The sequence below is a fragment of the Lepidochelys kempii genome, chromosome 10 (genome assembly GCF_965140285.1).
Source record: "Lepidochelys kempii isolate rLepKem1 chromosome 10, rLepKem1.hap1, whole genome shotgun sequence".
NCBI classification, from domain to species: domain Eukaryota; kingdom Metazoa; phylum Chordata; order Testudines; family Cheloniidae; genus Lepidochelys; species Lepidochelys kempii.
Window position 1 is genome coordinate 65014143 of NC_136389.1, and position 12136 is coordinate 65026278.

The following is a 12136-nucleotide window of genomic DNA, read 5'->3' on the forward strand; positions in this document are numbered from 1 at the left end:
ATTACACTGCTGTTAATTTAGGTAACAGCCATCCCTATATACCTAGCGGTCTCTCTCTTTTTTTTCAGTACTGCCACATGCAAAATGTGTTCCACTGCCATCAAAACGAGCAATTTAATTTGTGTACCAAAGACCCTATGTTTAACAGATGTTCTAACTCATTCACACTGTCAATAACTTGGATCAAGTGTTTGGTCCCTGGTCCCAAAGGAATTGAAACAAAGATATCCTGGGTTAAACATCTTGCAAAGGGACTCTGCTGAACACCTTGTTCTGGCAAAACTCCCATGTCAAGATTGGGTCTGAAGTAATCTTACACACATACATTTAAAATAGATTGCTTTCACTGCCTTGAGTCACATAACCACTTTCACATAAGATGAAAATAATCTAATACACCTTGGAGTCTGCACATGGCTACCTTTAGAACAGGGGTAGGATACATTTTGAACGGGGCTGTAGGGTTAGCGTGGGAGGAATTTCTGAGCAGCAAGAGATAAACTCCTTCCTTTGAGGAAGTTCTTCGGCTCCTGAAACAATAACTTATTTGTGAAAAATTCTCTCCTCCCTCCTGCCTCGAAAGCTGAAGATGTGCCTCGAAAGCTGAAGATGTCCTATATTTTACCCTTCACAAGTTGGCATCTTTAACAATAGAAGAGGAGGGCAAAAGATCCCAGAAGAAACAACTTCCACACGTGTAAACGTTCTGTTAAATTTATTCAAATATAAAACAGAAGTCAATGGCATTGGGCCTTACCTTTTCAAAAAGTTTTAACTGTACCGTGCAGTAAAAAGGGAGCCCTGGTATCAACAGGTTTCAGAGTAACAGCCGTGTTAGTTTGTATTCGCAAAAAGAAAAGGAGTACTTGTGGCACCTTAGAGACTAACCAATTTATTTGAGCATAAGCTTTTCGTGATACTTTCCACAGTATGCATCCGATGAAGTGAGCTGTAGCTCACGAAAGCTCATGCTCAAATAAATTGGTTAGTCTCTAAGGTGCCACAAGTACTCCTTTTCTTTCTGGTATCAACAGACACTGATGGAAAAACTCTTTCCTACTCTGATAACATTCTGGTGTTTTGTTGCTATTCTAACTAACGTGGCTTATTGTCAACTGGTGAACAGCAAGGTTTCTTTGAAGATCACATGTCAACTAAAGTAGGCTAATTTGTTCCAACTGGTTACATCTCCCTGTCCCTTTTTGTAAAATTGCCAATTAAAACTAAGATCAAAAAAATCCTGAACTATCTTCGCCTACAAAGTAGATACCAGATTATCTTGAGATCCTTCTGTGCTACGCATTTTACGGCACATTTTGCTTGAATACAATAACTATCTTCTATCTGCTACCCAAGAGCCATAAACCTGGAAATGCTGGACGCCCCATCATCTCAGGCATTGGCACCCTGACAGCAGAATTGTCTGGCTATGTAGACTCTCTCCTCAGGCCCTACACTCCCAGCACTCCCAGCTATCTTCAAGACACCACTGACTTCCTGAGGAAAGTACAATCCATCAGTGATCTTCCTGAAAACACCATCCTGGTCACTACGGATGTAGAAGCCCTCTACACCAACATTCCACACAAAGATGGACTACAAGCCATCAGGAACAGTATCCCCAATAATGTTACGGCAAACCTGGTGGCTGAACTTTGTGATTTTGTCCTCACCCATAACTATTTCACATTTGGGGACAATGTATACCTTCAAATCAGCGGCACTGCTATGGGTACCCGCATGGCCCCACAGTATGCCAACATTTTTACGGCTGACTTAGAACAACACTTCCTCAGCTCTCGTCCCCTAACGCCCCTACTCTACTTGCGCTACATTGATGACATCTTCATCATCTGGACCCATGGAAAAGAAGCCCTTGAGGAATTCCACCAGGATTTCAACAATTTCTATCTCACCATCAACCTCAGCCCTCTACACCTACAGTCCACACAAGAGACCCACTTCCTGGACACTACAGTGCTAATAAGCGATGGTCACATAAACACCACCCTATATTGGAAACCTACTGACCACTATGCCTACCTACATGCCTCCAGCTTTCATCCAGACCACACCACACAATCCATCATCTACAGCCAAGCTCTGCAATACAACCACATTTGCTCCAATCCCTCAGACAGAGACAAACACCTACAAGATCTCTATCAAGTGTTCTTACAACTACAATACCCATCTTCTGAAGTGAAGAAACAGATTGACAGAGTCAGAAGAGTACCCAGAAGTCACCTACTACAGGACAGGCCCAACAAATAAAATAACAGAACGCCACTAGCCGTCACCTCCAGCCCCCAACTAAAACCTCTCCAAAGCATCATCAAGGATATACAACCTATCCTGAAGGACGACCCATCACTCTCACAGATCTTGGGAGACAGGCCAGTCCTTGCTTACAGACAGCCCGCCAACCTGAAGCAAATACTCACCAGCAACCACACAACAGAACCACTAACCCAGGAACCTATCCTTGCAACAAAACCTGTTGCCAACTGTGTCCACATATCTATTCAGGGGACACCATCATAGGGCCTAATCACATCAGCCACACTATCAGAGGCTCGTTCACCTGCACCTCTACCAATGTGATATATGCCATCATGTGCCAGCAATGCCCCTCTGCCACGTACATTGGCCAAACTGGACAGTCTCTACGTAAAAGAATAAATGGACACAAATCAGACATCAAGAATTATAACATTAAAAAACCAGTTGGAGAACACTTCAGCCTCCCTGAACACTCGATTACAGACCTAAAAGTGGCAATTCTTCAACAAAAAAACTTCAAAACCAGACTCCAACGAGAGACTGCTGAATTGGAATTAATTTGCAAACTGGATACAATTAACTTAGGCTTGAATAAGGGGGTCATTACACAAAGTAAAACTATTTCCCCATGTTTATTCCCCCGCCCCCGCCCCGCTGTTCCTCAGACGTTCTTGTCAACTGCTGGAAATGACCCACCTTGATTATCACTACAAAAGTCCCCCCACCTCCCCCGCTCTCCTGTTGGTAATAGCTCACCTTACCTGACCACTCTCGTTACAGTGCGTATGGTAACACCCACTGTTTCATGTTCTCTGTGTATATTAATCTCCCCACTGTATTTTCCACTTAATGCATCTGATGAAGTGAGCTGTAGCTCACGAAAGCTTATGCTCAAATAAATTTGTTAGTCTCTAAGGTGCCTTTTCTTTTTGCGGATACAGACTAACACGGCTGCTACTCTGAAACCATTTGTAGACAGTGAAGAGAACCAATAGATTAACTATGGCCCTGATTCTGCAACTGGCTCAGCACAGGGACCCCCATTGTCTTATTTACTGGCTTCTGTCTCGGGACCGTGTCAGTACACTGTTCCTGTAAAAAGTGCTTTTCTAGCAGCAGTACCTTCACAGCGAAAATGACTAGGATTGCAAGCTTGCCAGAGTGTAGTTATGGTCCAAAGAAGTGAACGGTATTGTCTTGGGGAGTTTCGGGTTAGAGTCTCAAGTATCCTTCACTGGGCTCCCCTTTTTGCATCCACAATTGGAAGACATGATTTTGACTAATCCCAGTTATTTGTGGACACAACTTAGGTCATTTAGTTATCCAGAACAGAAGGTAAAATTAACTATTCAGACACCCTCAGTTACCTAAAATGTGCCCACAAATAATTTTGAGGTCAAAACTGTGTCCACAGTTATTCATGTTGACAACAATGGAGGCCACTGCTTGAAAATCTGGCATAATGCTTGCAGTGATCATGGGCCAGATTCTTGGTGTTCATTTATGCCTCTTAAAAAAATATTCACCCCTGTACTCTTCATACATGCACAGCAGCAGACGTTCCAAGACACAGCAATGTGTGTTTCATGTACGTGAGGTTACACTTCTCCAGATTTAGGATTTATGAATGACAGGATCAATGCATGTGACTTTTTATTTTAATACTGTCAGAATTGAGACCTTTGTAAAAATTAACCATCAATGGAAAGTTTAGGTCAAATTTCATACTTCTTAAACATACAGTACCTGAATTTTGAGCAGGACATGGCTGGCATGGTTCTCCAAAGGCATAGTCAGTGCTGGCACAACAACATTCCGATTTAGTAACAGCGCCAAATAACGGTTTAACACATTGACCTCTCTTGTACCCACCATAGCATGTGCTTCGCATGTGCGTATCTAAATGAGAAACGGAATCCATCAGGGATCTAGCAGAGTCACAAGAATAATGCCATAAATCAAAATACATTCAGTCACACCTTTACAATCAGATTTTAAACACTGTGAAATAGCTGAAATATATAATTTTTGCTCATCATTTTCTCAGTAGATCTCATTCCAGTATAACCTCTCTCATCACTTAGTGCTCAGCTCAATGCAAAGAATTCTGCTTCTTTGCGCTGTAAGCCTGACAGGGGCTGAAAAGGCTGAGGAAAATCAATTCTCCATAGCTACTGCATGCTAAAGTAAGCTTACTAAGTTGAGCCCTTATAGAGATAGCCTGTCAAAAAATCAGCTTTTGAAAACTGAACAATTCAGCCAGGCTATTAAACAAGAGATAATTTTACATTACTCTGGGACCTTTCATCTCAAAATATTTATTAATGAAATCTTGCAACTTCCATGTGAAGAATGTATGTATGTAGGTATATCTGTATTATTATTATCATCATTATTTAATGGCATGGTAATTGCAATTTTTAACTGGCAACCACTGTAGTAATATACATTTGAATATAGGACGGCTTCAAGACCGAAAGGTAGTCTTGGGAGTCAGTCATGTGACAGGGGCATTAACTTTTCATAACATTGACCCATGTCACATGACTGGATTCCAGAAATGCAGATTAGCACAAACCAACACTCTGAGCTGTCACGCCATTTTTGAAGGAAAAAAACTATATAAACAATGTTATTTTGGAATATTCCACTTTATTCTCAGATTTAAAGGGTGATTTCACTTTACATCAAATTGTTTTCCTTCTGTTTCTATCTAAATGTATTATTTGTTCCTGACTCATACAGGCCCAAACATACATGCTGGAACTAGGGGGCTCCTGCACCCCCTGGCTTGAAGAGGTTTCCTTTATATACAGGGTATACAGTTTGGTTCAATGGCTCTCAGCACTCCCACTATCCTTGCTCTGTTCCAGCACCCATGGGCCCAAATTCATCACTTGTGAAACTCCAGGGATTAAGCCCAATGAGTTTGTATTTTGTGCAATATAAGGGTCAGGACAGAAATGCTGAGCTAAGCAACTCCATTCTGCCACCTGACTTCTAAATGGCCCACAAGCTATCTCCAAAACAAAGTGAGAATCTGCAGCCACACTGCAGCCACTTCACTGTTTTTTCTTAGAGAGACAGAATATGCACAAAAGCAAAAACACGGATGCTTTTGTTTTAAATTGATAACTCGTAGGTCAAAAAAAAGGGCTAGACATTTGGAAGTTCACATAATTTGTAATAGTAAACAGGAAAAGAGGGGGTAAACAGATGGGACATAGGACCTCTGGCCCTGATCCTTGAAACACTAACAAACAAGAAGTTAACCAGGCTACTCCTGTGCATAAAGTTATACATTTCTGTGTTTGCAGGATTGGGGCCTATACAAGGTACGTGATTTTTTTTTTCAATCTACGAGACTACAAATTATTTTAAAATGGGTGGTAATTTTTCTTGGTTATGCAAAGAGATAGATCTCTAGACACTGGAAAAGTTCTCATGTCCCACCTTAAAAAAACTGATATGTTGACATAGAAGAAATTTACTTGATAGGAAAATTTTATCTATAATGTTAATGACAAAACTAAAAAATATTGTGATATTGGGAGAATTTCTCTCTTGTGTAAAGGAAAGCAGTGATGTGCTAATGGGAGGTACTTCTTCTTACGAACGGTTTTATGCACCTGTTTTAAAATACAATGGCCAGATTTTCAGCTGATGTAAATTGATATTGTGCCATTGACTTTAATAGAGTTATGCTGATTTACATCAGCTAAGAACCTTGCCCGAGAAATTTTTTGAAAAGAAAAGAAAGGAAAAAGAAAATAGAGAAAAGTGAACAATTATAGTGAGCCTCACAAACAGAGACATTCATTAGTTTGGGAGCACCTACCAATCCAGTGTCATGTGCTATGTGCTATGAGCTAAACCATGGTGTGTCCACCATTGCAATTTTAATGCTATTGCTCAGTTAGTTAATTGTGACTTGTCTCACAATGAGTTTGTCTTACCAACGCACACACGTCCATCTAGTCCAACTACAAGACCTGGGAAGCAGTCACATCTGAAAGAGCCATCAGTGTTCACACAACGCCCATTCATGCATATTCCAGCTGTCTCACACTCATCGATGTCTGTTAAAGAACAGAATAAGCTTTATTAGAAATTAAATTAAACAATCTTCAATGCCTGACTGAAACTTGCATTTGTAAGGCTTATTTTCAATGTATTCAATAAAAACAAACAAAAATCACTTCACCAAATGAAATATGAGTGCAATTTTTTTATTAAAAATAAAAAACCCTCCAACATTAGTTCATTCTATGAAGCAGAAAGAGCAAAATTCAGGGCGAAAAATATCCTGCTTTCCGTGGATTTTCCTCCAGTGAAGAGAGCTACATTTTCCTAATATGTTCCCAAGAGATGCATAATCCAAAATAAGGGTCACTCAGGCAAAAAACAGAACTGGAGGAAGGAGGAAACCATGAATGTTAAGACAAAGGACTTGTGTAGTGTTTAACAGGGCATTCCCTTTCTGTGTTACCATTTAGTTTGTGCTGTAAGAAATCAGGCCAGATAGCAAATTAAAGCTTTGACCCCTATGACTAGTCTTCACGGGGCCCCCAAAGAATTTTCTTCTTCCTGCTGTGTGTTCAGTTTTTGGGAGCACTTCTGAATGCTAAGCGTCCAAGCCCAGCCCACACATCATGTCCCCGTGGTGATCTGCATGACAATTGGGTTTTTATATCAGATGCTTGTTACAGCCCTTCACATAAATTTTTTAATGGGAAAATTACACACCAGCTTCGTAAGGAATTTTTTAATGAACTGAACCCTGAACAACTGTTAAATAAAAGCTATCATCTTTGTCCAACAATAGCTACATGGAACAATAAGTCCTGTTGCACTGAAACACAAGGTTAAAACTATTTAACATTTGAGTTGGGAGGTCAAATTAGTCAAACATTTTAATAGACTGCATACCCTGCTAACAGAGATAGCATTTTCTTGACACAGGGAATAAGCTATTTTTCTACAATTAAGAATTACAGAGGGAATGTTTTAAAATATTGTTTGGAAGCATATATAACACTTACAAAATAATCACTTTAGAACAACTCTCAAACAACGGATGACAATTTCCTTTTTTTCTGATCTTAAACGTGAAAATTGAGAGTGAAACACCTCTATGTTTTTCTTGGGTTGTGTTGTTTGACACAAAATATAGCTTGTATGATCCAAGATTCCTTGTTCAAAATATATTTTTAATAGAAGTTATATTTGATTACATGGGCTAAATTAATTTCAGTTAGCCTGCAAGCTTTTGTTCTGTTTCAAACAGACAGATAAATCATGAATTCCTTCCCTACTTTACACTCAGTCCTTACTCAGACAACACTCTCGTAGAGTTTTGTTGGAGTAAAAGCTGAGACAGAACTTCAGGATTTGGGCCACAGTGTGTATCAGTGGAGACTGTTCTTGACTAGATGACAAGCAAATCCTTTTAGCAGGTATACACGTTCTATAAAATGTCATCTTAAACTTTTTCTAAAGTTTATTTTTAGGGGTTATTTAAAAGAAAGAACTGAACAAGCATAAATGTGTATATTTTTCCTTTCTCGTTTTAGTGGGTTTTTAAAAATGTTTTGTAACTTCATAAAAATAAAGACTGGAATATAAAAACACATTTCTTTCCGTACAACTCAATGCACTTTACAAAGATAGGTAAGCATTATCACCACCTTCTTAAAGATCAGGAAACTGAGGCACAGAGAGGTAAAGTGATCTGCCCCAAAAAATCACACACATCAAGCGAAGTGCTAGCTTCACTGAAATCAATGGCAAGAGTCCTATGGACTTCAATGTGGCCAGGATTCCACCCATTAAGCCTATTGCAGAACCAGGAATAAAACCCAAATTCTGGCTCTGACTGGACTATGCAGCCTCCTTCCATGAAACAATGACATTTTGACAACCCCAACAACTGTAAGTTTTCCCCCACTGACTTTGCCAGCATGTCTCAACCTTGTTCTGAAGAAACTTATCTACAGGATTCACTGTCCATGTCTAATCCGTCTTTGTCCTTTCCACTTAGATTGCCAATTAGTGGCAATTGTAAAGGACCTTTCAGATGTGCAAGCAAGTTCCCTAAATTCTGAACTGAAAACAACTTATTTCACAGGCCACTAAACATTCACTTTCAATCCTGCTGACTAGGGCAGGATTTGTGATCTGAAGGTGAAACCATTTATTAAATGTATAAAACAGCAACAATGCACCCAACATGTAAAATATCATAAAAGGAACTGTCATGGTAAATAAGTTTAATGTCCTCTGTATTACAGGGAATACTCACAACTATGGTGTAATATTCCTTTTGGGTACATTATTTCATTAAAGCTTGAGTGAAATTTTTCAGACAGCCAGATACATGCCTCTACACATACTTAAACGCCAGTTTTATGGAACTAAGGGTCAATTTCAACATCCTAACAAGGGGTTAGGAAAGTGTTTTTACGGCACCCATGTTTCAAAACTCAGCTTACGGTGCATCAAATGAGATCCTTATAAGAGTGGGATGGCGTATATTGCAGATCTTATATTCCTTTTGATCCCTCAACAAGTTTGGCAAAACACTTGTCAATTTCACACCAAAACTGTAGCCAGTTTCCTGCATAGCTGTCAGTTTCTGTGCACACATACCCAACTTGCATGTGTAATGATAGTAATTGCATGTGCAAATTAGAGGCCAGATTCTCAGTTAGTGTAAACTGAGGTATCACCGTTGACTTCAACAAAGATTTACCAGAAGAGTATCTGGCTCTAGGATTGCAATTGCATGTGTTTGTGTAGGTGCATGCAGTGCAAAAATCTGGCACGAAACGCTTACTTACTGAAAATACTACTTTTTAGTCAGAAAGAAACCATTTACTCTGTAATGGTGTATACAGAGAGGAGTTAATGAGGATGAACAATAAAATCAACAGGAAAAATCATTAAACATAGATTTTTTAAAACACATGTAGCTGTTAATGTGATGACAGAAGTTGAATAGGGAATTATGTTAATTTTAGCCACAATGTATTTCTGGGAGCTAATAAATGTTATTTCAGGAAGGTCTGTGGTTGGAGGTGGGAAGGAGGGATAGTTGAGGTGAATATAAAAGTTGAAAGCAAAGTGAAGATGGATTTTGACCAAATAACAATCTCACCTTTCCTGGCTATTTATGTGCTCATTCTTAGAGCTCAAGGTTTACTATGAGTGTTGAAAAGTAATGGGGGAAACCCTCTATTTTATTGCAAAATCTGTTCCAGCTTTCAGCAGGAATCATTTGAGTTGCCTGCAATTTTGGATATTTTTCAAACCTTTTCCCTTTGATGCACAGAAGTAACATTTCTCTGGGCCAGGAATACCTTTTTGTCTGGATCCTCACTACTGTTTGGCCCTCAGGCACACAACTGAGGTTGGGGAAGCAGAGAATCACAGGTTTGTTTATTTAAGACCATGAGTCAATTTATCTACTGAACTTTTGATCGAGGTCATTTCCTTGCAGAAATTCACTTAAAAAGATCATTCAGATGATTATGCCAGAAGTGAAAGTCAATGAGGGCTTTTGGAATAAGTCCCTGTGGGGGGCTCAGGTTGCTGGTGACACCACATGTCAAACTTTGTGCCAGTGACACTGGTGTTCTGCAGCAGATGGCTGCCAGGGGCCTTATGCCACGGCAACCTTCCACCCACCTTTGAGCCCACATTCCATTGCCATTCTGCATCCTCACCAGCTGAAACATTGGCAATGATTCTCTTCATGCTAGGATGACGGCAGATGCAGATACAGTGTTACTGGCCACATCTACTTTAAGAGATGAAGGAACAGTATTGCTGGTGGCTGCCAACATTATTAGTGATGGCAGCTGTGTGTCCACAACAAATAGAGAGCAGTCACTAGACAGCAGTGCTGAGGCAAGGACAACTATCACGGGGCTTTAAGTCTGAGTTAGTGTCTTGCCCATGTTTGTATTTCCTCTTGCTGCCCATTCAGACACTGACATACAGAAAAAGACAAGTTCTTAGTCCTCTACTTCTCATTTGCATCCTTATCACCCTTCCCTCTCCCGCCCTAACACACAAAGAGGCCGAGTGCCCATTCTCAAAAACCAAAACAAAACTGAACCAAAATGCATTCCTGTGTGTCTGTGCAAGTTACAGCTGGCTCAGCCAGTGACTAAGCTCCAAGGCTGAGGAGACACTTGGTCAGAGGCAGCGGAGTGTGTGTGTGTGGGGGGGAGTTACATGTTTGTTTGAGAAATTAGTGGAGAGTTGTTTCTTCTATGACCATCTTGAACAAACAGCCCTATGGGCTCTACGAGAATAAGCTGCTCTCTGGCACAAAACATGCAACTCTCATCCAGTTTCCTGAATTTTGGATAGATCTGCCTTGCAGCTTCAGTAGGAGAGGTGTCAAATTATTATTGTATTCGCTTTTCAGAGCTCTATGAGATCTGTTGAACTTGATCTGGGTCCAAGTTCTCAGACAAGGTGTGGTTCCAATCCAGCCCTTAAGACATGGATTCACATTCATTCGTCTTCCGTATTAACGATACTTTAAAAAACAGAGTATTAACTGAAATCAAAACCATGATTTTTATTACTGCTCTTCAGGGGAAAAAAAAAAGAAGCAAACCTCAAGTGTGCTTCAATGAGCTGAGTTTTTTTTAAAATTACCCTAGGGTATTGTTGACTTGATCCCCAGAGCTAGAAGATTTATAATTTTTAAAAAGAAAAACTAAGGAACTTGGCTGAGTGTTTGTTTATTCCTTGCTTCAACTTCTGCTTTGTGCCTATAAAAATTGTTGAAATATGAGATTTATACATAGAAAACTTCCAGTTCTTTAAGGGACAGGACGGAAACTATGATGACATAGCCAGCAAAGAGAATGCTACATTGTCATCCAGTGAGGGTGAGATGAATTATCATAGCAAAGGGGAAAGACTAAACTACTGTGGTGCTCTCATCTAGGTCCCCACCAAGCAGGGTGCTGTACAGGGTGGGAAGTACAGAGACAGGAGTGTGAGAAAGATCCAAGGAGGGCAGAGAGTCAGGATGTCTGGGTGGCCAAGGAGAGAGGAGCAGGAGAAGACAAGAAAAGGGAAAGCATGTGGGAACCAAGCTACAGAAGATGTTACAGGTAAAGACCAGGAGTGTCATTGGGTCAAATCCTTCAAGCAACATCCTTCTTCGCTCAAGCAACATTTCCCACTGATTATTTGGGAGCGTTGCTAACACTGTGGATAGGAGAAATTGCCTTGGTCCATGACAGATCTTTCCAGCTGATTAAAGAATTTATTTGATGCAAAACTTGCTGAATCCTTCTTGGTCTCAAGGGTCAGTGTGGGGTGGAAGAGTAGGAAGAAATTCAGTGATTCTTTAAGCTGTCACAGAGATATGAATCACAGGTCCTTTGAAAACACTAATGCATTGTAATCACTATTGTCAAACACTCACCATTGCAATAACGTCCATCAGATGCTAACTGGAAACCAGGTTTACAAATGCACTTAAAGCTGCCGTCTTCATTGATACACATCCCATTAAGGCACATGTTCCTTATGCTACATTCATCCATATCTGAAATTGCACACAATGGATACAAATGTTCACACTGATGAAACAGTAAGAGAGATTCTGTTAACTCCCTCCTCAAGATAATGAACCAAACCAAACATATGTGGCTGTGTGAATCTATTATAAATATCAACAGGTGATGGAATCAAAATCCAGTGTGGCGGATGCCCCAGAGAAATTACTCATATTTGTAGCAATGAATCATTTGTCGATGAAGGAATAGGTATGAAATCACTGAAAAGCACAAAAAAGACATTCAGACTCTTGAAATCCTTAAAACTG

The 12136-nt window shown here is 40.1% G+C and overlaps 1 protein-coding gene across 8 annotated transcripts in view; it reads right to left on the reverse strand.

Moving 5' to 3' along the window:
• Positions 1 to 12136, reverse strand: part of FBN1 (fibrillin 1) — a 220302-nt gene that overhangs the window by 93586 nt on the left and 114580 nt on the right. For 7 of the 8 annotated variants that reach the window (XM_073303899.2, XM_073303905.2, XM_073303898.2 and 4 more), the window contains 3 exons: positions 11735 to 11857; positions 6240 to 6362; positions 4030 to 4182 (listed from right to left, as the gene is read on the reverse strand). The exons of the other annotated variant lie outside the window; for it this stretch is intronic. In XM_073303899.2, the coding sequence (XP_073160000.1) occupies positions 4030 to 4182; positions 6240 to 6362; positions 11735 to 11857 (399 nt within the window). The remainder of the gene's footprint in view (positions 1 to 4029; positions 4183 to 6239; positions 6363 to 11734; positions 11858 to 12136) is intronic. 8 annotated transcript variants of the gene reach the window in all.